Source organism: Cnephaeus nilssonii (assembly GCF_951640355.1).
Source record: "Cnephaeus nilssonii genome assembly, chromosome: 4".
NCBI classification, from domain to species: Eukaryota; Metazoa; Chordata; class Mammalia; order Chiroptera; family Vespertilionidae; genus Cnephaeus; species Cnephaeus nilssonii.
In genome coordinates, this window is record NC_137075.1 from 43,684,982 (window position 1) to 43,710,415 (window position 25,434).

General features: G+C 43.6%; 1 protein-coding gene across 3 annotated transcripts in view; it reads left to right on the forward strand.

The window, feature by feature from the left end:
* The first annotated feature begins 4,289 nt into the window (after nucleotides 1–4,289).
* KNL1 (kinetochore scaffold 1) overlaps nucleotides 4,290–25,434 on the forward strand; it is a 63,917-nt gene continuing 42,772 nt past the window's right edge. For all 3 annotated transcript variants that reach the window (XM_079769373.1, XM_079769375.1, XM_079769376.1), the window contains exons 1-4: nucleotides 4,290–4,631; nucleotides 13,522–13,574; nucleotides 15,162–15,201; nucleotides 16,764–16,823. In XM_079769373.1, coding sequence (XP_079625499.1) covers nucleotides 13,540–13,574; nucleotides 15,162–15,201; nucleotides 16,764–16,823 — 135 coding nt within the window. In that variant the 5' untranslated portion in view covers nucleotides 4,290–4,631; nucleotides 13,522–13,539. The remainder of the gene's footprint in view (nucleotides 4,632–13,521; nucleotides 13,575–15,161; nucleotides 15,202–16,763; nucleotides 16,824–25,434) is intronic.

Genomic DNA, 25,434 nt, shown 5'->3' on the forward strand with positions numbered 1-25,434 from the left:
TTGATTCCTCCATTTGGGCATGTACCGGAGGCAACCAATTGATCTCTCTCTATCAGTAAGCATGTCCTTGGGTGAGGATTTGGGGGGGGTGGGGGGGAGAAGGACACCTACCAAGTGATATTGGATGGTGTGAAAGGTGGTGCCAAGGAAAAAAGATTAGTAGCTCAGTTTATATCAAACTTCTTTAAAGCCTTTTCCAGAGTTGGCTGCTTCTGCTATCAATGCACAGTCCTTTGTGAGGATGAAGATGTATCAATTTGCTGGCAAGCAGTTAAGAACTTCCTCAATTTGCCACTAGAGAAAATCTTCCCCCAGTGGCAGATATTCTAATACAACTTTTGCAGATGACTGCAGAATTCAACTTAGTGAACAATGCCTTGTTAACTTTATTTAAGATAGATGTAAAAGGAACTTTAGGTGGCTTATTCAGCCAAATTCTTCAAGAAGAGGACATTCTTAGAGTATGAGCAATCATAATCCTTTCTACAAAATTAAGACTTTACCAGATGGAGTCTTAACAAAGGAAGTAAAGGAACTTATACTAACTGAACCCAAAAAGGTCCTAGAAGATGTGACTCAGGAAGAATTTGCCCTGTTCATGAAGATACTATCTGGGTTAAAAAGCTTATAGACAGTGAATGGAATACAGCAACTTGTAGAGTTGGTAGCTGAACAGACAGACCTGGAACAAACCTTCAACCCAGCAGATCCCGACTGTATGGACAGGCTCTTACAGTGCATTTGGCAGGCGGCACCCCTCTTTTAAAATGTGCATTCTAGCCCTAACCGGTTTGGCTCAGTGGATAGAGTGTCGGCCTGTGGACTGAAAGGTCCCAGGTTCGATTCCGGTCAAGGGCATGTACTTTGGTTGTGGGCACATCCCCAGTAGGGGTGTGCAGGAGGCAGCTGGTCGATGTTTCTCCCTCATCGATGTTTCTGCTCTCTATCCCTCTCCCTTCCTCTCTGTAAAAATCAATAAAATATATTTTTAAAAAATCAAACAAACAACTGCCATTCCCTGGAGCATTTTCTCCATCTATATATATATATTAAAAAAAGTGCATTCTACAAGGTTTGTGACTTATGTGAGCAGGCTTACCCTGACCTCAGGTCCTTGACTACCCCAGTGGAAATTCTCGATATACAGTTGGAGTCATTGACACTGTTGATGGAGATGATTTCATTTTGTGGTGACATGGAAATGTTAGAAACAAATCTAATTATTGGAATATATGCCTCCCTCCAGAAGAAGCAGAAAACGAGGAGAATCCTGGCAATGAAGAACCCAAGCTGCAATTCAGTTATGTGGAATCATTAGATTATGCCCCCAAGTCTTGCCTTCATCCCTTAACTTCACCCTATCAGGGTTGGGTTTAAGCCAGTTTTACTTCATTCTGGAGATTTCAAATGAAAAGTTACTTTGAAATGTAAAATGTAGGGCATTGCTCCTCCTCAAAATGATGAGAAGGAAAGGTGTAATTGGCTGTTGCTTGTTAACTATCCACAGCTATCTCAGCAAACAAAGCATGGATATCAACAGTGTTATTCCCCCTCTCCCCTAGTCTATTGGCATTTATTCACTTTGTCTTTCCTAAGCAAGATTACTACAAACTAGATTTCAGTTTTTGCTCTATTGGACTTCAATATGAAAAAAAAATTCATTTTTAGCTCAGTAGACATTCCCAGAAGCTGTTATAGCAATATGGATGTTTTTACATGATAGCATGCTGCTCAAAGCCTGGATTTATTCTTGAACCTCTCCAGGCCTTGTCATGGCTGTTTTCCCAGAGATGGTTCTCCAGTGAGACCACACTTACTAATGATAAGAAACAGACTGAACTCACTTCTGTCATTGCCTGCCTCTCAGAATCAATCTTTGTAAGTCTTGCAGCCTGGAGTCTGGGTTTTTCTTGCAAGAATTAAATAAAACTGTAGACAAACAAACAAACAATAACAATCATTGATTTCAATTCTTCCTTCAGAACTATGTCATATAGGGCTTCTGACACCTAAGGGCCTGCCCAGCTGCAGACCATCATCAACTAAATACTGGACAGTTCTTAGCAGAGCTCCTCATTCTCCAAACATAATGGGTCTTCTTCTTGAAACTGGACTGGGATAATGAAGAACTATTCCCCGGGCACTGAAGTGTTTGTTAAGAGAGCTGCAATATCTTGGTAATGCATTTGACTGCAATGTTTTTTTCTCCAGTGGCCTTCCAGAGGTTGAGGGGTCCTGCAATGGTTCAGGATAGGACTTGAGGAGAAGAACCCTGGTGTTGATGGAGAATGGTTTCCTTGAGCTGTGGTTTGTTGACAAATTTGGGAGAGTAAAGGAGATCTTTCCAAACCTAGCAGCCATTCCTATTGAACTCTCTTGTGCAAGTCTTGCGGTAGCTGCTATCCAGTAGATGGCGCCTCTAACTCTCATGTTGCCTTAGTTTATAAATTGCTTTTTCCATTACTAATTCAATTATTCCCCCCACACTCCCCGGGGGCTTTTAAATAATCTGACATGTTGACGATTCTTTTGATTCTCTTAGAAGAAGGTAAAAATGGTTCTCATAGATGAAGAGGCCATAAATGCAAAAAAAGGACTGTTGGAACAAGTCTTACTGCAATTCATATGAAAGACACCACAAATGAACTAAGCATAAAAACAGGTACAGAAATGAGGTATAGAAAAGTGAGTTTCCACTCAAAATTCTCTCTCTCTCTCTCTCTCTCTCTCTCTCTCCTTTCTTTTTTACCTCTAGACACTTCCAGTGCTTTGTATTTTCAGAAATTCCACAGCTGAAGATTTTCCTTTGAGAAGAGAATCCACTTACTTTTTATTTATAGAGACTCAGCACTACAATTTTCTATAGGAAGTCATCACTGCAAGAAGCAGGCAAAACTCAGAAAAATGATGCCGTTTTTTAGAGGCTGCAGCATTAATGATCAATTTAAATACTATCTGGCAAGTGCTGGGGGAAACCCAGGGACTCCTGGAGCATCTAGAAGGGGACCAAAGGTCCTGAAGCAAGAGCGAATACATGCTAGTTGAAAGGAAATCTGAAGAAGCTTTAGGTCGCAGGACTAGGGGAGGCTTGATGATGAAGGAGGAGCAGGAGTCAGCCAGGCAAGTGTAGAGGGAAAAGAGGTACTGGGACTGGGTGCCTGTTCCTGAGAGAAGTGAGGCCAGCATCTGCAAAGGTCGGAGAGAGAGATAAAGAGGCCTATTTCAGGGAAAGCTTAAGATCAGTGTCAATCACCTATTTACACATTCATTGATTCTTGTGTGCCCTGACTGGGGATTGAACCTGCAACCTTGGTGGAGCGGGAGGGCGCTCTAACCACCTCAGCAACCTGGCCAGGAAAGCACTTGGAGAATTTGAGCAGTTTTATTAAGAGCTGCATCTCCCCTCCACCACCACCCCCCAAGCAGGTGTCGCTCAGTGGTTGAGCATCGACCTATGAACCAGGAGGTCACAGATTGCCCCTCAGCGCACATGCCTGGGGTGGGGGCTTGATCCCCAGTAGGGGGTGTGCAGGAGGCACCCGATCAATGATTCTCTCTCAGCATTGATGTTTCTTTCTCTTTCTCTCCCTTCCTCTCTGACATCAATGAAAATGTATTTAAGAAAAAAAACCAAAAAAACAACAACTGCATGTCCTGTGTCAAAACCAAGAATATGTTTATCTAAAGCAACGGGCAATTGCTATTTTGTTTGATTTGCTTTAGCAACTGCATCCTGTGTCGGGCGCTCCTGCACCAAAATGCGAATTGCCTTAAGCATTACCAGGTAATCATTATGATTTTGAATCTGAAGGTTAGCTAAAACCATTACACCAGCCTTAAAGTCAGGATTATTTACATCCAGATTGATGAATGGCTCCGTATTTTTAGCTGCATTGTCGGTATTCCTCCCCTTTCCTTTACCTGTCCAGTCAGAATGCTCCAAAAGCTGTCTTTTAAATACTGAAACCTGAGATCCGTGGCGCTAGAGTAAATTGACTAGTAATCCACAACTGGAATCTATTATACTATTTATTTCCGCAAATAAATTCATCTATTCAAATCTGTGGCAAAAGTTACTCCCGACGAGGATGGGATTCGAACCCACGCGTGCAGAGCACAATGGATTAGCAGTCCATCGCCTTAACCACTCGGCCACCTCGTCCCCGAAGCCTGACTCTTCCTGGTAGCTATAGGGAGTAATACCAGGGGCTGTGACGCACTAGTATGATGGCCGCCATTTTGTACGGAAGCAAAGCGCGGATCTTTTTTATACCAAGGGATCAGAAGAAGATGGCTGCTCCCACGATATGGGAGATCTGCAATGAGGGAAACAACAACAAAAGAATTAGTAGACAATGGGAAACCTCGAAGGATATAGAATTGGCGTACAGGCTGGAAAGGAAGCTGGATTAAAGGAGCCTTCGGAACGGGGTGGCCCTGGCGTCTAAGGGGCGGAGCCGCCGCCTAGAGCGGCTTTGCGCTTGCGCAGCATCTAGGCGGTTAGATTTGAATACGGCCCGGAGGCGGCCCGGCGCTGCGCGGAGACGCGGAGGCCGCGGTGAACCACCTCTGTAAGGACCGCGGACCCCAAACTGGTCTGAGGACAATTTGTCAAGCAGGAGGCTCGGCAGGTGAAGAGAATGGGCTTTCGTTCTGGGCTGCTGGCGGGGACGGCGGGAGAGGGGGGCAGTTAGGTTTGGTCTGAGGGCTCTGAAAGTTCGGGGTGGGAGGTCGGGGACGCGCCCTCAGCCCGGCGGCCCACGGAAGCGCTGGGCCCAGAGTGGGGCTTTCTGTCCTCGCCCGGGCCCGCTTCTTGGGCCGCCTCCCTCCTCCCTCTTCCCTCCTCCCGAGCAGCTCCCACCCACACCTGGGTCCCTGGGGCCGGCGCGGCCTGCGGGTCCGCGCTCCCCGCTCCCCGCCCTGCTGCTCTTCCCTGGGGAGCTCTCGGCGGTTTGTATGTTAACCTGGTCTTTTCTTAGCTGTAAATGAAGTGACAGCAACAAGCGATTTTAAACTCTCGGCCAGTCGTGGTTTATGTACAGTGTTTGGAGTGCTACCGGCACTGAACAGACTTCCGGTTTCCTGCAGATAAAATAACATTAGCAAATAAGCCGGTATTAGTACTCCAAAAATAAGCTTTTATAAATCTTCCTCTGTCCATTATTAGCTCAGAGTTAAAGCCCCTTTTCTTGCTTGTTTATCTTAATGCTAGAGTTTAACAAACAAAAAAATCTTTGAAAATGGCCGATAAGTTCATAGAAATGTCAGAGAAGACTAAGCAGAGCTCACTCTAGATATTAAGATTGAAGTTTTCATTTCAATTGAATTAGATCAATCGAATTCCTCAGATTACTTATTGGGTTTCATATTGTCTTATGCTAGGGCTGGGAGCAGCTGGTTCAGAGTCCCTAATCTAAAAGAGCTTACAGTCCAGAAAGGGAAATAATATACACAAATAATTATGATACAAGACAAGGTACAGGATTCCAGGACGTGTTACAGTTGTGTGGGAGCACCTTATTTGACACCCCTAACTATAGAGAGGAAAGGCGGCGTCATGGAGAAAGTGGCATTTGAGGTGTAACTTGAAGGGAGGAATGATTTATGGAGGTAAATGTACCCAGAGATTTTGCTAATTGAAGGTCAAGTTCAAAGCAGTATAATTCTTCTTGACGATGTGATGACTGGAAATGTTTCCAAGATGTCAAAGAGATGAAAACTGAGTAAAAATGTTTGGAGTGGTAGTATTAATGATGTTTCTGATGATAAATAAGAGACTGTATTAGATACTCTAGATATTGATAGGACAACTGTGCAATAAAACGTTCAGTGATGATGGTAATGTTTCACATCTACATTGTTCAACTTGGTACCCATTAGTCACATGCGACTATTGTTGCTGTTGTGACTGAAGAACGGAATTTTAAATTTTATTTTCATTAGCTTAATTTTAAATAGCTTACTGTGTCGGACAGCACTGGGCTAGAGCCTGTCAGTGGATGCTATGGAACATATTCACTCTAGTTATTGCTAGTGTAACTACATGAGTGGACAAAGAGCCAGAAAGTAAATATTTCAGGCTTTGCAGACTACATGGTCGCTGGCATGGTCTCTGTCACATATTCTTTTTTTTTTTTATTGATTTTTTACAGAGAGGAAGAAAGAGGGATAGAGAGTTAGAAACATCTATCAGCTGCCTCTTGCACACCCCCTACTGGGGATGTGCCTGCAACCAAGGTACATGCCCTTGACCAGAATCAAACCTGGGACCCTTGAGTCCGCAGGCCGATGCTCTATCCACTGAACCAAACCGGTTTCGGCTATCACATATTCTTTTTTATTTGTTGTGTTTTGTTTTCTACAACCCATTCAAAATGTTAAAAAAAAAAAAAAAAACCCACCACTTTTAAGGCCCCATTTGGCCCACTAGCTTTGTTTGCAGACCTCTGGGTTATTTAGACTAGTAGTTCCTCACTTTCTTGACTCATGGTGCCCTTAGGCCAAAAGAAATACTTACGGGTTCCATTTGTTAAATAGTTAGGTCCAGACAATTTAAAGAGTTGCTATTAAGTTGAAACAAATGTATTTCCTAACTACATAGTAGCCTTTTAAAAACAATAATATGCATAAATTGAAGGAAAATATATTTTAATTTTATTCTTAATAATCACAATTATTTACTAACTAGAGGCACGATGCACAAAATTCGTGCAAGGGGCTCAGCCCCACTGCCACGGCGACCTTGGGCCTCTGCCTCGGTGCCCACTCGCTGCCCGCTGCAGCTTGGTCCAGAAGGATGTCCGGTCTAATTAACATATTACACTTTTATTATTATAGATTGGATATGTGTGCCTGTTGAGCATTGCACAACTTCTCAAATCTTGGAGTTAGATCAGCCACTGCCTCCCTCATATCCTGTACCACATTGATTAAAAGAACTGCTTTATATCACAGCATCTGCCAAAGACCCAGCTTTGCAATAATACAGGGTGTTCCCAAAACATGTATACACACTTTAATAGCTGATAGCTCAATTAATGTTTCTAGACTAAGCTTTGAACAAAGGAAGTTCATCCTAAAATGCTACTGGAAGTTTAAAAACACAGTTGAAGTACAAACACTGCCTTTATAATTATTCACTGGGTGTCCCCCCAAAAAAATTTATACACACTTTATCAGCTGGTAACTCACTTAACTTTCAGTCTTTTTCAGATTTAACTGATTTGAAATAAAGGGTGAAGCTAGACTAAGCTTTGAGCAACAACAAAAAATTTATCCACTAGACTTTTTATGGGGTACTTGCAACATTCGATGAATTGACACACAAATACTCAACGAAATGATTCTTGATGTTTGTGATTCCATTGCTTCAAGTTCTCAGCAGTGCCTGGACCAGAATGGTCATCAGTTTGAAAATAGGCATTGACAAAAAAATTATTCACTTATGTAGATTCTTTTAAATTTTGAAAATGAACTGTGTTAATAACTTCTGACTTTATAATCAAAGTGTGTGTACATTTTTTGGGGACACCCTATATGTTATCAAAACTAATGTAATACAAATGGGTACTATTTTGAGCTAGTAGTTCATATGGTGCCTGAAATGTTGAGAACTGCTATTTCTCACAAACTTTAAAATATTTCAGGACACCTCTGTGAGTATACAGAAGCACTCCAGGTGCAGTTTCAGAACCAATCAATAATCAACTAATGTGGCAGTGATCAAAAATTCAAACATAATAGCATTTTATTTATTACTAGTAGCCCTGTGCACGAATCTGTGCGCCAGTAGCTCGCTGCCTGCTGTCCCGCCCTCCTGTAGTTCCCTCTGCCCCCCACCCCCTCACAGCTTGCTGCCCTGCCCCCTCCTGTAGCTTTCCACCACCCACTTGTAGCTCGATGCCCAACCCTCCTCCTCATCCATGATCCGCTCGTTACTCGTTATGCTTCACGGCGTAATGACCATTTGCATATTACATCTTTATTATATAGGATTTTAATACATTTTTATTGATTTCAGAGAGGAAGAGAGAGGGAGAGAGAGCTAGAAACATCAATGATGAGAACAAATCATTGATTGGCCTCCTCCTTTGGGGATTAAGCCCACAAACCAGGCATGTGCCCTAACTGGGAATCCAACCGTGACCTTCTGGTTCATAGGTCGACGCTCAACTACTGAGCCAAGCTGGCCAGGCCATAACAGAATTTTATAAATGAGGCTTAACATGGGAATCTAGGTTCTCCTATTTCTGTTGAATTTGGAACTTATAGTTATGTGATAAATAGAATAATTTTAAAAGGAGACTTTAATAATTTTTAAATCTCTCCACTTAAGTGCCAGCTAGTTTGTAGATTAAACAAGAATGATGCTCAATGATCATTTTAAACAGTAAAGATGCTTAGGTGATTCTGATTAGACAGTATTTAATATCATTATTTGTGAATTTGAATATCTTACTGAATTTTAAAATATTCTCAAAAAGAGAAAAAAATGCAAGTCAATGGTCATAAAGTAACTTTAAAGAATTATTTCTTAATTATTCATTCAGCAAATTGGTACTATGCTGGGTTCTGAACTTAAGAGACACCAGCCCTATTCTCACAGTTTACTGTTGGGGCAAGGGTAGTTTGGGGAGATAACAGGAATAAGTTAATTTACATAACAGACTTAAATTACAGTGTGGTAATACTACAAAGGAGACATATGCAGTACTAAAAAGAGTGCTTTTCTTGGCTTTCTTGACAAGGGAGAATATAAATTGAATGACTCAGGAAAGAGCTTTGTGTGTGCAAGAATAGAAATACTAGTGTGGCTAGCATGGTGAGTAAGGAAGACAGTGATATGAGAGACAGTATGAAGTCTGACGGGCAGATAGGGATCAGGTCTTGTAGAGCTTTGGTAGGTCCTGGTGAAGTTTATCTCAGTATGATGGGAAGCCATTGGAGAGTTTTAAGTAGGGGAAGATAACTGCCTAATATGTGGAAAAAGGACGGGGAGTGGGGGAGAATAAGTGAAAGCAGGGATACCAGTGAGGTGGATATTGCAGTATTGTACATGAGTGATAATGGTAGCTTGAACTGTGGTGGTAGTACTAAAGATAGAAGTAAATGCGTTTTGGAATATATATTGGAAATAGAACTATTAAGACTTGATGATGGATAAGAAGTGGAAATAGCTGCCATACTTGTTTGATCTCTCTCCCTTTTTTATTGGTCTTAGAGAGAGGATGGGAGAGAGGGAGACAGAGAAGGGAGAGAGAGAGAGAGAGAGAGAGAGAGAGAGAGAGAGAGAGAGAGATATCCCTCAATCTAGGTATCTACTAGTAAGTATGTACCCTGACTGGAATCAAACCCTCCACCTTTCAGTGTACCAGTCAATGCTCCAATCAACTCAGACACACCTGCTAGGGCACCCTTGTTTGGTCTCAAAGGGAAAGTTTTCAAAGTTTCACTATTAAATTTATGTTTGCTATTGTTTTTGAAATAGATATTGTTTATTAGATTAAAGAATTTACTTTCTATTCCTAGTTTGCTAAGTTTTTCTTTTGTTTTAAACATGAAAGGATGTTTAAAGTTCATCAAACTTTTTTTTATTGGTTAAGATGATCATGATTTTTTTTTCATTTTAATCTGTTAATATGATTAATTATAAAATTTTCTAATGTTAAATCAATTTTGCATTTCTGGAATAAAACTAACATGACCATGATATATATCCTTTTTACAAATTGCTAGCTCCTTTTTGCAATTTATTTAGGATTTTTATATTAATGTAGTGTAATCTTTTCTTTTTTCTTTTTTTTTTTAAATATATTTTATTGATTTTTTACAGAGAGGAAGGGAGAGGGATAGAGAGCTAGAAACATAGACATCGACCAGCTGCCTCCTGCACACCCCCCACCGGGGATGTGCCCGCAACCAATGTACATGCCCTTGACCGGAATCGAACCTGGGACCTTTCAGTCCTCAGACCGATGCTCTATCCACTGAGCCAAACTGGTTTTGGCTAATCTTTTCTTTTTAAAAAATATTTTTTTATTGATTTCAGAGAGGAAGAGAGAGAAACATCAATGATGAGAGAGAATTTTATTGATTTAGAGAGGAAGGGAGAGGGAGAGAGAGATAGAAACATCAGTGATGACAGAGAATCATTGACTGGCTGCCTCTTGAACCTGCAGCCTGGGCATGTGCCCTTGACTGGAATTAAACCTGGGACCCTTCAGTCCAAAGTCCAATGCTCTATCCACTGAGACATACCAGGTAGGGGGGAAAGAGCTTTTTTAAAATACAAAATAATTAGCTTAAAGTAGTGAAAGTGGTTGCTTTGGGGAAATGAGGAAATTGAAGATGCTTTATAAAAACTAATCTTGTACAATCAACTTCTTATACTATGTACAAAAAACTAAAATTTAAAAATATTACTTTAACTAGATATGGGCGTTGTCTGTGAACAAAAGGGTAAGTGATACCGGAAGAATGGATGAGCAGAAAGTAATGGAGGATGAAATGAGAGGGTCAGAGATCAAATCCTAATAGATGTCCTCATCTTATCTATATGTATAGCTGATTGAATAAGTTGATATTAAAAAATAAACATTTTTATTTCAGTTTGAATTTCAGGTGCATTATGAAGAATTGTTTCCTAATTTGTTTTTTGTTACATAGGATGAAAGCATATAAAATAAGATATCTTTTAAATAACAGGATTTGTATTTATTGCTAAAAATAAGAACATCGATTCTAACAGTTTGAGTACATAGTATTCATTTAGTGTTGTAATAGAAATGTTAATATTGTTGAGTCAAATCTCTAGTATTCTTTTTTTTTTAATGGAATTTTTTCTTACCCAGGGGTGAGATTCAAAAGTTAATTCATAAAGTAAAAATCTCATATAGTAATGGCTAGGGAGGAGCTAAGACCAATGAAGGAAATGTCAGGTTATGCCTCTTATTTCACACTTTTTCCAAGACAATCACTCATTGAGTGGAATTGTAAGTGTAATCAGCTGCACTATTTAAAACATTATTTTTGTGTCTTAAAATAGTTTTGCTGAGTATATTTTTGTAAGATAAACATGCATAATATGCAAATCTACTGTGACACCTAATTGACTTTATTTTGGGATTGAATTATTATGTAATCCATAAATTTTTATAAACTAGGGCAAACCTTTATTTTAACCACTAAAGTCCATATCATCCCATTCAGAATTAGTCACTGATTTTATCTTAAACTAGAGGCCCAGTGCATGATTGAATCATGCATGTGTAGGGTCCCCTACACGCTTTCGCTTTCGATCACGGGGGAGCTGGGTGCCTGTCCGCTGGTGCACCAGGCCTTTGAGAAGCGTCCGCCCCGCCGGAGGCTTCTGAAAGGCCTGGTGCCTGAGTGGACAGGCACCCAGCTCCCCCGCTTTTGATGGTCCACGGTGGGACGTGAGCTCGCTGCCCCAGAGGCCCCTTCTGTGCCGCAGCACAGCCATGGCGCAGACGCTGAGCTCCGAACTCAGTGTCCCGCTGGCCCAATCGGCTACCCCGACCACCCCGAGTCCCGCCCCCCCGCGCCTCCTGGCCAATTGCGGTCATAGCGAAGGTACGGTCAATTTGCATATTTGTCTATTAGGTAGGATACTGGAGGCCCAGTGCACGAATTCTTGCATGGATGGGGTCTGGCCAGCCCACCCCTATTGGGGCCCAATCAGGACCAGGCCGGCCAGAGGAAGGGGCTGTGGGCCGATCAGGGTTGGGGGAGGCCAATGGGGGCAGGGGCAGCCTGGGGGAGGGGCTACAGGAGGTTGGCTGCCTGGCCCCGCACCCTATTGGAGTAGGGGGGCCCATCAGGGGCAGAGCTGGCCTGGGGGAGAGGTTGCAGGAGATTGACCGGCTGGCCCTGCACCCTATTGGGGTCAGGGAGGCAATCAGGGGCAGGGCTGGCCAGGAGAGGGACCGCGGTGGGGGGGGGTTAGCCAGCCGCCCTGCCCTCGATCGGGGTGGGAAAGGCCGATTGGGCCAGTTTACTGGCCACAGTGGGCGTCATAGCGACTGGTTGTTCCGGTCATTCTGGCATTCTGGTCACTGTTTTTTTATATATATAAACTAGAGGCCCGGTGCACGAAATTTGTGCATGGGGGTGTGTGTCCCTCAGCCCAGCCTGCACCCTCTCCAATCTGGGACATCCCTCTCACAATCCAGGACTGCTGGCACCCAACTGCTCGCCTGCCTGCCTTCCTGATTGCCCCTAACCACTTCTGCTTGCCAGCCAGATCACCCCCTAACCACTCCCCTGCCAGCCTGATTGCCCCTAACTGCCCTCCCCTGCCAGCCTGATTGCCCCTAACTGCCCTCCCCTGCAGGCCTGGTCCCCTCCCAACTGCCCTCCCCTGCAGGCCTGGTCCCCCCCCAACTGCCCTCCACTGCAGGCCTGGTCCCCCCCAACTGCCCTCCCCTGCAGGCCTGGTCCCTCCCAACTGCCCTCCCCTGCTGGCCTGATCACCCACAACTGCCCTCGCTTGCAGGCCTGGTCCCTCCCAACTGCCCTCCCCTGCTGGCCATCTTGTGGTGGCCATCTTGTGTCCACATGGGGGCAGCCATCTTTGACCACATGGGGCAGCCATCTTGTGTGTTCGAGTGATGGTCAATTTGCATATTACTCTTTTATTAGATAAGATAATCTTAAATATAATTTTCTAGGAGTATCTATATTAATAAAAGCCTATGTAGTCATCATGCCCTCATGCCGTGATGCCCTCACGCCATAACATTCCATCACCAGGAGGCTGCGTGTGCAACTGGCGCACGCGGGTGGGTGGGGACTTGACACTGTGTGTGCGCCGTGGAGGAGGGTCCCAGCGGCTTCACATGGAGGCGCGGAGGCAAGTCCTAGCAACTCTGGCCTACCTCTTTGGGGCAATCTATTGAGGAGCCCTGGATCGGTGGGTGGGGCCTACCTCTTTGGGGAGATCGATTGTGGGGCTCCTGCACTGTGAGAGGGCACAGGCTAGACTGGGGAACCACTCCCCAGTGCACAAATTTTGTGCACCGGGCCTCTGGTTGATTATAATAGAGTATATAGTTTAAACTCCTCAAAATTTCTGGTCTTATGGCCCCATAGTGTAGCTTTTCATCTTTTTTTTTTTTTCTTCTGTCTTTCCCCAGAAGGTAATACTAAAATCAAAATTCTGTTCTTAGCCCTAGCTGGTTGCTCAGTGGTTAGAGCGTCACCCCGAGGAGTGGGTTCAATTCTAGTCAAGGACACTCCAGTCAAGGGCATGTACCTCAGTTGCAGACTCAGTCCCCAGCTGTCTCCTGCATGCCTCTTATTGGGTGTGTGCCAGAGGCAACCAATCCATGTGTCTCTCTCACATGGGTGTTTCTCTCTGTCTCTCCCCCTTCCACTCTCTGAAAATCAATGGAAAAACATATCCTCGGGTGAGGATTAACAACAAAAATATCTGCTCTTAATCTCTTCATGGGTTGTACTTTTCTTTCTTTCTCACCTTTTCTAATATTGTGTTTGTTACAGAAAAGGTTTTCTTCAAAAATGGATGGGATGTCTTCAGAGACTAATGAAGAAAAGTAAGTTCATGCAATGCCTCTAAAAGTGTTAAACTTTATCAGAGAAAAGATACTTCTTCAACTAATAAGACCTATTAACTTTGTACCATTTATTTTTTCCCCTGGAAGAGAATGGAAAAAGATTTCAGAAGTTATTAATAGGTCTTCCTTGCTATATCTTTATATAAACTCATCTAGAGTCAAAACTAAGAGAGGCTTTAGAGACCATGTGTCATCTCTTCAATTTAAGGATGACAAAATTGAGGCATAAAGAAATAAAAGGATTTGTCTAAAGTTGGCATCACAAGCTGGTGGCCTGTTTACAATCAAAGACATAATTTTTTTCCCCTAAGCTATGTTTTTTAATTTTTGAATTATTTGTCAAATTTCAAGATTTCATATAACAATTAGATTTTCAGCTTCTCTTAAAAAATAAGCTGTGGCAACAGTTAACCTGGGTGGAGTAATGGCTATGACCTTCAGACTAGTCAGGAACTCTCCATTATAGTCTCTATCCCATCTATTTTTCTTGCATTTACTAAAGTATGTGTTTTGCCTTCATAGGCATTTGAATGTTTAAAATCTGGTCTAAAAAGTCACACAATAGTAAAACCAGAACTAGAATCTCTTGATTTATAGCCCATTTATTTATCTTATAATTGTACCATTGTAAATACTTTAAATTATGTTGTACTGTGTTTTAAGAGATAGTATTGTAGTATACAATATGTATTTTAACCAGTTAACTGCCACTCGTCCAAAACAAAAACCATCCCCACATGCCACAATATTTTGAATGTAATTTAAAAAATCACCTGACTCTGAAGTTGAATAAAGGATTTCATCTTCTTCTTGCGAGGTGCTTGGTTTGATTATTTCTTCATCTGATGCCATTTATGGGAATTGAATTTTATTTGTACAATATAATATATGACAACGATAAATTCACTAATAAAATAATGATAATTTTCAATTCTACGGAAATATCAACAAAAGTGAGTGCAAAATAAAAATAAACCATCGACACGAAAAGCCTCGAAAACACTAAATTTTGTTGATGCTCCAAAGACCAAATCTGTAAAAAAATAATGAAGAATGTACCCCACGTTTACCATTTTAGGTGTGAAATTCATGATAACACAAATCTCAAGTGTCACAATGACAAAAAAAAAATCTCAAGTGTCTCAGTGTTTATCTCTCACCTGTCTGAATGGCAGCCCTATATATCGATATTGGAATTTCTTCCATATGCGCTGGAATGTATACAAATTTAAGTTACCATAATTTTCTTTACAAACCCAAAGATGTCACTAACAAGTCTGATTTTAAAATTGGGTGACCAGAGTTGATATGCGAGGTTTGCAGCTATAGACGCGTGTGGCATGTGGGGAAGGTCCACTGCTTGCGTCTATAGATGCTTACGGCGTACAAAGGGTTAAAACACTGACTATAAATATTGAATTTAGTGTTATAAATTTTGCTAAGTGAAAGTAATGCCAAGTGTTAAGTGAAAGTGATGGCCAATTTAAAAGCATGTGAGGGATACTGTGGACTTTTGAAAATTCATTCTTCTTTCAGTGTCTATGTAAAATTTTTTTTCTCTTTCAGTGACAATATAGAGAGACCTGTTAGAAGACGACACTCCTCAGTAAGAAATACTTATATTTAAATTAATTGTTAATATTTTTTGAATGATGACTATATACAACAGTAATTTTGACTGGCATCACCATCCCACCCCCACTGGCTTCTATTGCTTTCTGGATAGACTCAAATATTTAACCTGATTCACAATTCTATAAATACATTAAAATTTTTTATTTCATTAATTTCATGAATTGTATGCTATGTAAGTTATACTTTAATAAAGCGGTTTTAAAAAGTTTTTATACTGCCCTGGCCCCTGTGGCTAGTTGGTTGGGCACCCTTTCATGCACCAGGAGTTTGCTGGTTCTCTTCCTGGTCAAGGGCACATGACGGGCTTGTGGACTCAACTGCAGGTAGGAGGAGTGCAGGAGGCAGCTTTCCTACAATGTGCTCTCACATTGGTGTTTTTAGCTCTCTCTCCCTCCCCCTTCCTTTCTCTCTAAAAATCAATAAACTATTCTTTTATATATATATACTAGAAGCCCGATACACGAAGATTTGTGCTAGAATGGGCTTTCCTTTCCCTGGCTGCCAGCACCGCCTTTCCACTCCGGCCCAGGTCCTTTCCACTCAGGCCCTGGAGCTGCCTCTTTCCGTTCCGGGAGCTGCCTCTTTCCGCTCCAGCCCCGCCTTCCCATGCTGCCCAGAGGCCCTGAGAGACCAGGGGTGGGGCAGAACACAGTGTCCTGCCCCCCGCCTCACTTGGTGCCTGTGTATGCAAATTAACTGCCATCTTTGTTAGGTTAATTTGCATATCACTCCTGATTGGCTGGTGGTGTGGCGGAGGTACAGTCAATTTACATGTTTGTCTATTATTAGGTAAGATATATACATATATATATATATATATATATATATATATTTTTTTTTTTTTTTTTTTTTCTTAACTGGTATACAAAGCTATAGCAAGATCCAAAAATATCCAACTTAAACTGATTTGAGCTAAAAATGTATTGGGTTATGAAACTGAAAAATCCAAAGATAGGAATGACTTTAGGCATGATTTACTGACAAGGGGTTCTAACAATATAATCAGTACTGTGATTTCCTTTCACTTTTTCTACTCTGACTGCTTTCTCTGGGTAATTTCCATTATTAGACAGGTTCTCTGTGCTTACTACTTCCAGGTTCAAGTCCTACATGGAAAAGTAGTGTATATCCTCAAGATAAAAACAGCTCAGGGTTGAATCGTTTGGCTTAATTATCTTGATAGGGGTCAAGACCTCATTCCTGAACCAATCACTATTGCTGAGAGAATATCATGTGTAGATTGTTCTAGACCAGGGCTACATGTTGTACCCTAGGTTGAAATGAGCTTTATCCAGACCACATGGGATCAGAGTTGGAGAAATAATTGGGGAGGTAGGCAGAAGGGAGAAGGGACTAGATACCAAATATTTAAATGAGCCACAAAGCAAAGCACTGAACAGTATGATTTTGAGGAATTTGAGAAGTTTTTACAGGAATTTTAGCATTTCTACCTTTCTACTCATGGTATAACTTGAAATGAACTGATTATTAACAGATATGCCAGATTTTCTTCAATAATTCTCTTACTTCTAGATTTTGAAACCCCCAAGGAGTCCTCTTCGGGATCTGAGAGATGGGAATGAAATAGTTCAGGTACGTTTCTAGTGTAAATGCTTTATAAATGACTATTTTTAGCAATATTGTTAATAGTAAGGAACTTTGTTAGCCATATGAAGAGAGAACATCATAAATGATTCTCTATTGAATATGAACAAGTAAGCATGCCATGGTGTTCAGATTAAAATCCAAACACTTTAGTAAGCTAGCACTCATGATTTTTAACCCCTATTTACTTTGTAGCCTTCTTTCTTGCTTCTCTCACATATATCTCACCAATTAGAATTGCTTACTATTCCCCAAGCAAGACATGAACTCTGGAACCTGCAAGTATTTACATATGATGTTCCCTCTGCCTAGATGGCTAGTTCTTCATTCTTCCTTTTTGTTTTATTAAAATTTTTTAAAAAATATACTGAAAGTAGGAATAGTTTCATAGTGAATGCTCATATAGTCATCACCTAGATTCTATAATTAATATTTTATCATACTTGCTTTATCATAAATCTGTAGCCTTCTTTATTTAGTAATTCCTATTTGTCTTTCAAGACTCAGGTTTGGAATCACTTGTCACAGAAAAATCATCCCTCTATACCTTATATTGTAATTGTTTACCAATGTCCTTTCTAAATTGAGAGGTCCTTAAAGGCAAGAACTTTATCATGTGTTTTTTTAAATTTATTGTGTCTATCCCGCTGGCATGGCTCAGTGGTTGAGTGTTGACCTATGAATCAGGAGGTCATGGTTCCATTCCAGGTCAGGTTCCATTCCTGAGGTGCAGGCTTGATTCCCAGTAGGGGCGTGTGGGAGGCAGCTGTTCAGTGATTCTTTGTCATCAATGATGTTTCTTCTCTCTCTCTCTCTCCCGTCCTCTCTGGAAAAAAAAAAAGTATTGTGCTCAGTACATAATGGCTCCTAATACATTTTGTTGATGGATGCAATGCAAATAGTTTTGGAGAACATATAATTCGGAGTGCTCATTCTACTTTGGCCTCTTTAATCTTTCTTCCTTTTTTTTACTTTCACTTAAAAAAAATTTTTTTTCAATTAGTGTTTCGGGCTTTCTTTATATATATACTAGAGGCCCGATGCATGAATTTGTGGGGTCCCTTGGGGTGGCCTGCGGGGATCAGGCTGAAACCTGCAGTCCAACGCCACCTGCAGCTCCTACCTGATGCTCCTGCTCATCCCTACCCCACTGCGCCTGCCGAGGGCTCGCGCCCAATCAGTTCCAATGGGGAGAGGCTCACGCTGCTGCAGCAGCGCTTGCCAGTTGTGAGCATTGGGACTGGTGCCCTCCCAAGGGGAGTGGCCTGCAGGATCAAGCCTAAACCAGCTGACTGACACGCCCTGAGGGGTCCCAGATTGCGAGAGGGCACAGGCCAGGCCAAGGGACGCCACCATTGCATGATCGGGGATCGGGAGGGACAGCGGGAGGGCTCCAGGGCATGTCTGGCCCCATCTTCTCCAGTCCCAATTTGGGCTGATCAGGGCCGGCCAGCCGGGGAGGGACGCGGGAGGTTGGCCAGCCAGGGAAGACCGCAGGAGGGCTCCAGGGCGTGCCCAGGCCATCTTGCTCAGTCCCGATGGGCCGGACCCCAGCAGCAAGCTAACCTACCAGTCGGAGCATCTACCCATGGTAGTCAGTACACATCATAGCAACTGGTCGACTGGTCAGCTGTCTGCCCCCTGGTGGTCAGTGCATGTCATAGCAAGCAGTTGAGCAGCCTTAGCATATCATTAGCATATTATGCTTTGATTGGTTGAACAGTCAACTGGTCACCGGCTGACTGGACACTTAGCATGTTAGGCTTTTATTATATAGGACTAGAGGCCCGGTGCATGAATTCATGCACGGGCAGTTGGTCAACTGGCCCTGCCCCCTGGTTGAAATCCCGGTTGAACTCCTGGTCAAACTCTCAGTCGGGAACAATTTTCATATTAGCCTTTTATTATATAGGATTTTTAATTGATATCAGATATGAAGGGAGAGGGAAAGAGAGATAGAAACATCAATGATGGGAGAGAATCACTGATCAGCTGCCTCCTGCATGCCCCCTATGGGAGATAGAGCCTGCAACCTGGGCACCTGCCCTTGACCGGAATCAAACCCGGGACCCTTCAGTCCACAGGCCGATGCTCTGTCAACTGAGCCAGACCGGTTAGGGCTCTTGTTCTTTTTTTATTACAGTTTACATTCAGTATTATTTTGTATCAGGTGTTCAACACAGTGCTTTGACAATCATAAAGTTCACAAAGTGCTCCTCCTGATATTTTCAGTACCCACCTGGCACCATCCATAGTTATTACGATATTATTGACTATACTAGAGGCCCGGTGCACAAAGTTCATGCACGGGGGGGGGGTATCCCTCAATCCGGCCTGCACCCTCTCTAATCTGGGTCCACAACTGTCCTTCATTGCCAGCCTGGTCACCCACAACTGCCCTCCCCTGCCTCGACCTGCCTCCTCTGCCGGGACCAGCCTACTCCGTGCCACACAGAGCTGCGGGATCCCCAGGCCTCACTGTGCAGAGTGGTCACCAGGTCCCACCTCCGCTGTGTGCGTGGCCATCTTGTGGCAGCCATCTTGTGACAACGTCGCATGAGGGCATGACGCCACCTAGGCTTTTATTATATAGGATTCCCTATGCTGTACTTTACATCTCTGTGACTGTTTTGCAGCTATCAGTAATTCTTAATTCCTTCATTTTTCACCCAGTTCCTCAATGCCTATCCCCTGGCACTCATCAATCTGTTCTCTGTATCCATGAGTCTGTTTCTGTTTTGTTTATTCATTTTGTTCTTTAGATTTTACATATAAGTGAAATCATATGGTATTTGTCTCTCTGTATCTGACTTATTTCACTAAGCATAATACCCTCCAGGTCCATCCATGCTGTCACAAATGATAAGATTTCATTCTTTTTTATTGCTGAGTGATATTCCATAGCTTGCTTGCTTGTTTGTGTGTTTATTAATCCTCACCTGAGGATTTCCAATGCTTTCTTTTTAGAGAGAATGGATGGGAAGGAAAAGGGCGAGCGAAACATTGATGAGAAAGAGACATATCGATTGGTTGTCTCCCGCACGCACCCCAACTGGGGCTGGGGATTGAGCCTGCAACCAAGGTTCATGCCCTTGACCGGGAATTGAACCCATGACCCTTTGGTCTGTGGGATGATGCTCTAACCACTGAGCAAATGGGCCAGGGCACACAGCTTTTTTTTTTTTTTTTTTTTTTTTTTACAGAGAGGAAGGGAGAGGGCTAGAGAGCTAGAAACATTGATGAGAGAGAAACATCGACCAGCTGCCTCCTGCACACCCCCCACCGGGGACGCGCCCGCAACCAAGGCACATGCCCTTGACTGGAACCGAACCTGGGACCTTTCAGTCTGCAGACGGATGCTCTATCCACTGAGCCAAACCGTTTCGGCCATACCACAGCTTTTTTTATACACTCATCTCTCTTTCATTTTTTAAATATATTTTATTGATTTTTTACAGAGAGGAAGGGAGAGGGATAGAGAGCTAGAAACATCGATGAGAGAGAAACATCGACCAGCTGCCTCCTGCACACCCCCTACTGGGGATGTGCCCGCAACCAATGTACATGCCCTTGACCGGAATGGAACCTGGGACCCTTCAGTCCGCAGACCGACACTCTATCCACTGAGCCAAACCGGTTTTGGCTGTACACTCATCTCTTGATGGGCTCTTGGGTTGATTCCATATCTTGACTATCTATAATAATAAAAGTGTAATATGCAAATAGACCGGACGACCTTCTAGATGAAGCCAGGGCTGCGAGGGCCGAGGCAGTCATGGCTGTGAAGGCCTACTCTTGCACGTATTTTGTGCATTGGGCCTCTGGTTGTAAATAATGCTGCAATGAACATAGTGGTGCATATATTCTTTTGAATTAGTGTTTTGAATTTCTTTGGATATGTACTCAGAGGTGGAATTGCTGGGTCATAAGGCAGTTCCATTTTTAACTTTTTAAAAAATATATTTTTTTAGTAATTTCAGAGAGGAAGGAGGAGGGAGAGAGAGATAGAAACATCAATGATGAGAGAGAATCATTGGCTGCCTCCTGCACACCCCCATTGGGGATCGAGTCCGCAACCCAGGCATGTGCCCTTGACCAGAATCGAACCTGGGACCCTTTAGTCTGCAGGTCAACACTCTATCCACTGAGCCAAACCAGCTAGGGCCATTTTTTAACTTTTTGAGGAGCCTTCGTACTGTTTTCCATAGTGGCTGCACCAATCTGCATCCCCACCAACAGTGCATGAGAGTTCCCTTTTCACCTTATCCTTGCCAACAGTTGTTTGTGGATTTATTGATGATAGCCATTCTGGCAGGTGTGAGGTGATGATTTATTGTGATTTTAATTTGCCTTTCTCTAGATGATTTTGAGCATCCTATCTAATAAAGGAGTGATATGCAAATTAACCATCACTCCACTACACCCACCAGCCAATCAGGAGCGAGTATGCAAATAAACCCAAACAAGATGGCTGGGGCCACAGAGCGAGCAGGAGGCTTGGATTTCCCCGACAATGGAGGAAGCCAAACTTTCCTCACACCTGGCGGGCCTAGGCCTCCACTCAAGGCTACAAAGTTTCAATTATAGAAGATAGATAAATCCCAACAAAAATGGCGGCAGCCATGGAGCTGGAAAGAGCAGGAGGCTTGGGTTGCCTCTGGCGATAGAGGAAGCCAAGCTTCCGCAGCCCTGGCCTGCCTTGGTCTCCGCTCAAGGCTACCAAGTTTCAATTATAGAAGATAAATAAATCCCAACAAAAATGGCTGCATCCATGGAGCAAGCAGGAGGCTTGGGTCCGCTCAAGGCTACAAAATTTCAATTATAGAAGATAAATCCCAGATACCAGGGCCTCTGCTTGGGTCGCCAGGGGCGTGGCCGGCCTGTAAACCACCACAGGCCCCTCGCCCAGGCCGCCCCACGCCCCAAGGGAACATCCACCCTGATCTGGGACACCCTTCAGGACAAAACAGCCAGCCTCCACCTATGCACCAGGCCTCTATCCTATCTAATAAAAGAGTAATATGCAAATTGACCATCACTCCAACACATAAGATGGCTGCCCCATGTGGTCAAAGGTGGCTGCCCCCATGTGGACACAAGATGGCCAGCAGGGGAGGGCAGTAGGGAGGGACCAGGCCTGCAAGGGAGGGCAGTTGTGGGCGATCAGGCCAGCAGGGGAGGGCAGTTAGGGGGTAACCAGGCCAACAGGGGAGGGCAGTTGTGTTGGGACCAGGCCTGCAGGGGAGGACAGGTGGGGGGGACCTAGGCCTGCAGGGAGGGCATTTGGGGGGGGCAGGCCTGCAGGGAAGGGCAGTTAGGGGTGACCAGGCCAGCAGGGGAGGGCAGTTAGGGGTGACCAGGCCTGTAGGGGAGGACAGTTAGGGGCAATCGGGCTGGCTGGCGAGCAGTTAGGCGTCGATGAGGCTGGCAGTGGAGTGGTTAGGGAGTGATCAGGCTGGCAGGCAGAAGCGGTTAAAGGCAATAAGGCAGAGGCAGGCGAGCGGTTGGGAGCCAGCAGTCCCGGTGGGATTGGGCCTCAATCGGCGGTCGGATATCCCTCAAGGGGTCCCAGATTGGAGAGGGTGCAGGCTGGGCTAGGGACACCCCTCCCCTCCGGTGTACGAATTTCGTGCACCGGGCCTCTAGTAATTCTATAATACATCAATAATACATCATCTGTAGATTGTATTGTGTGTTCACCACCCCAAATCAAGTTTCCTTCCCCCTTCATCCTCTCCTACTTACCCCTCACCCCTGTTTAAGAAAATGTTTTGTTTTTCCTCAATTGAGGATATATTTTTCAATGTTTGTGTTTTTTGTTTTGTTTTTTTTAGAGAAAGAGGAAGTAAGGGAGGGAGGGAGGGAGGGAGGGAGGGAGGGAGGGAGGGAGGGAGGGAGGGGGAAAGGAGAGAGAGAGAGAAAGAGACATTGATGTGAGAGAGACACATTGTTTGGTTGCCTCCCACATGTGGGGGATTCCTTTGCAATTCAAGTACATGCCCTTGACCAGGAATTGAACCTGCGACCTTTCAGTGTGTGGGCCGACACTCCAACCACTTAGCCATATCAGCCAGGGCAAAAAAATGTTTTTAATGAACTTTAAATGATTAAATGACAGATTCATAGATTCATAGAGCTTTAAAATCAATAGGATGTCACCAGTAATCTTTTTTGTTGTTCCTCTCTATGGAAATCTTCAGTAAAAGGCTAAAGATTTATGCCATCTGAAGAGAAACCAGAGTAATCTTGAATCTATTTTTTCCCCATTTTATAGATGAGAAATATGAGGTCCAGAGAAGTTAAATGTTTTGTCTAAGCCCACACACCTACTTAGTAACAGACTTCAAATTAGAGCTCTAATCTAATTTCTAATATACCACATAAATTTGTTTTTCTTTTTTAGTAAGAAATATGCTAGTATTTTGATCTGAGAATACTGTTGAAGAGCAGTAGAAAGCCCCAGCCATTGAAGACTTGAAATAGTCTAGCAATTTCCCTTCCTGTCTCTTCTGATAGAACTAGTCAAAGTTAGTTTACAGAGATTACATCCGGTGAAGAAAGAAGTGAATATAGTACCTTTGGAGGAATGCAGATCTAGTCTGTGTAAGACCAGACCTTCGATGCCTTCCAAAAATACTGAGGAGAGTGCAGTTTGCATTTTGAAGGTCAGTTCTGAGGGAACTGACTTAGGTGATAAGTTGCTTGTCACACATCCTTTTTTTCATGCAGTAAACTTCAATTTAGATCTTCAAAGAATTCTGTAAAGAAAGCCATTCTAGCATAAAAAGACATGTTAAAGTTGTAGAAAAAAAGAAAAAAAAGGTATTAATCTCTTTTAGTCCCAGTATTTATTTACTGTGTCAGTATTATTATCATATTAAGTTTGAGGTCACCAGTAGCATCTGCCAGGATGAACATTCCTGATTCTTTGTTATAATAAGACTTATGTTCGCCCTGGCTGGTTTGGCTCAGTGGATGGAGCGTCAGCCTGTGTACTGAAGGGTCCCGGGTTCCATTCCGGTCGGGGGCACATGCCCAGGTTGCGGTCTCAATCTCCAGTGGGGGCGTGCAGGAGGCAGCCAATCAATGATTCTCGTTGTTGATATTTCTGTCTTTCTGTCTCTCTTCCTTCCTCTCTGAAATCAATTTAAAAAAAATATATATATATATATATATATATATCTTACCTTATAATAGACAAATATGCAAATTGACCGCACCTTCGCTATGCCCAAGCCACACCCACCAACAAAGCCACGCCTACCAGCCACGCCCACCAGGAAACCGTTGCAGGGACGTTGGGGTGTGGCGGAGCCCAAGGCCGGGAAAGCCTCGGGCGGAGGCTTTCCTGGCCTTGGGCACCAGCGGGGAGCCTGCACGGATCGCAGGAAACCACTGGGGGTCGGCTTCTGCGATCGGTAGCAGGGACGCTGGGTGCGGCCAAGCCCAAGGCCACCGCCCGGGGCCAAGCCCCGACTCTGAAAGAAGGCAGAAGGCAGTGGCCACAGCCAAGGCCTGGGTCCCCGGTGCCGGCAGAAAACTGGTGCAGGCAGCCAGGTGAATGAAGGTCTATTGCACGAATCTTCGTGCAAACGGGCTACTAGTGTGTATATATATATATATATATATATATATATATATATATATATATATATAAAGATTTATGTTCAACTGTTCAGAATTATCGCTGTAAAATTCTCTGTGGATGTTGTTTGTTTCTCTGTCTTGCTTTTTGTGTTTGGTATCCATGAGAGTAAAAATGTTTGCTCTTGTTAAGGAATATGAGGAAAAGTAAAAACTGTATATTATAATGAAAGATGCTCAACATCACTAATTACTAGGGAAATGAATACTATAACCACAACTAGAGGCCTGGTGCACGAAATTTGTGCATGGGGGGATGTGTCCCTCAGCCCCGCCTGCACCCTCTCCAAACTGGGACCCCTTGAGGGATGTCAGACATCCCTCTCACAATCCAGGACTGCTGGCTCCCAACCGCTTGCCTGCCTGCCTGATTGCCCCTAACAGCTTCTGCCTGCCAGCCTGGTCACCCCCTAACCACTCCCTTGCCAGCCTGATTGACATGTAACTGCTCCCCTGCCTGCCCGATTGCCCCTAACTGCTCTCCCTTGCAGGCCTGGTCCCCCCCAACTGCCCTCCCCTGCAGGCCTGCTCCCCCCCAACTGCCCTCCCCTGCTGGCCCAGTCACCTCTAACTGTCCTCCCTTGCCAGCCTTGTTGCTCCTAACTGCCCTCCCCTGCAGGCCTGGTCCCCCCCAACTGCCTTCCCCTGCTGGCCATCTTGTGGTGGCCATCTTGTGTCCACATGGGGGCAGCTATCTTTGACCATATTGGGGCAGCCACCTTGTGTGTTGGAGTGATGGCCAATTTGCATATTACCTCTTTATTATATGGGAGGATGAGATGTCACCTCATACTCATTAGAATGACTATCATCAAAAAATTAGAAAATAACAATGTTGGCTGGTATGTGGCATAATTAGAACCTTTGTGTCCTGCCGTGAATGTAAAATGGTGCAGCTGCTATGGAAAAAACAGTATTGCAATTCCTAAAAAAATAATAGAATTACCATATGATC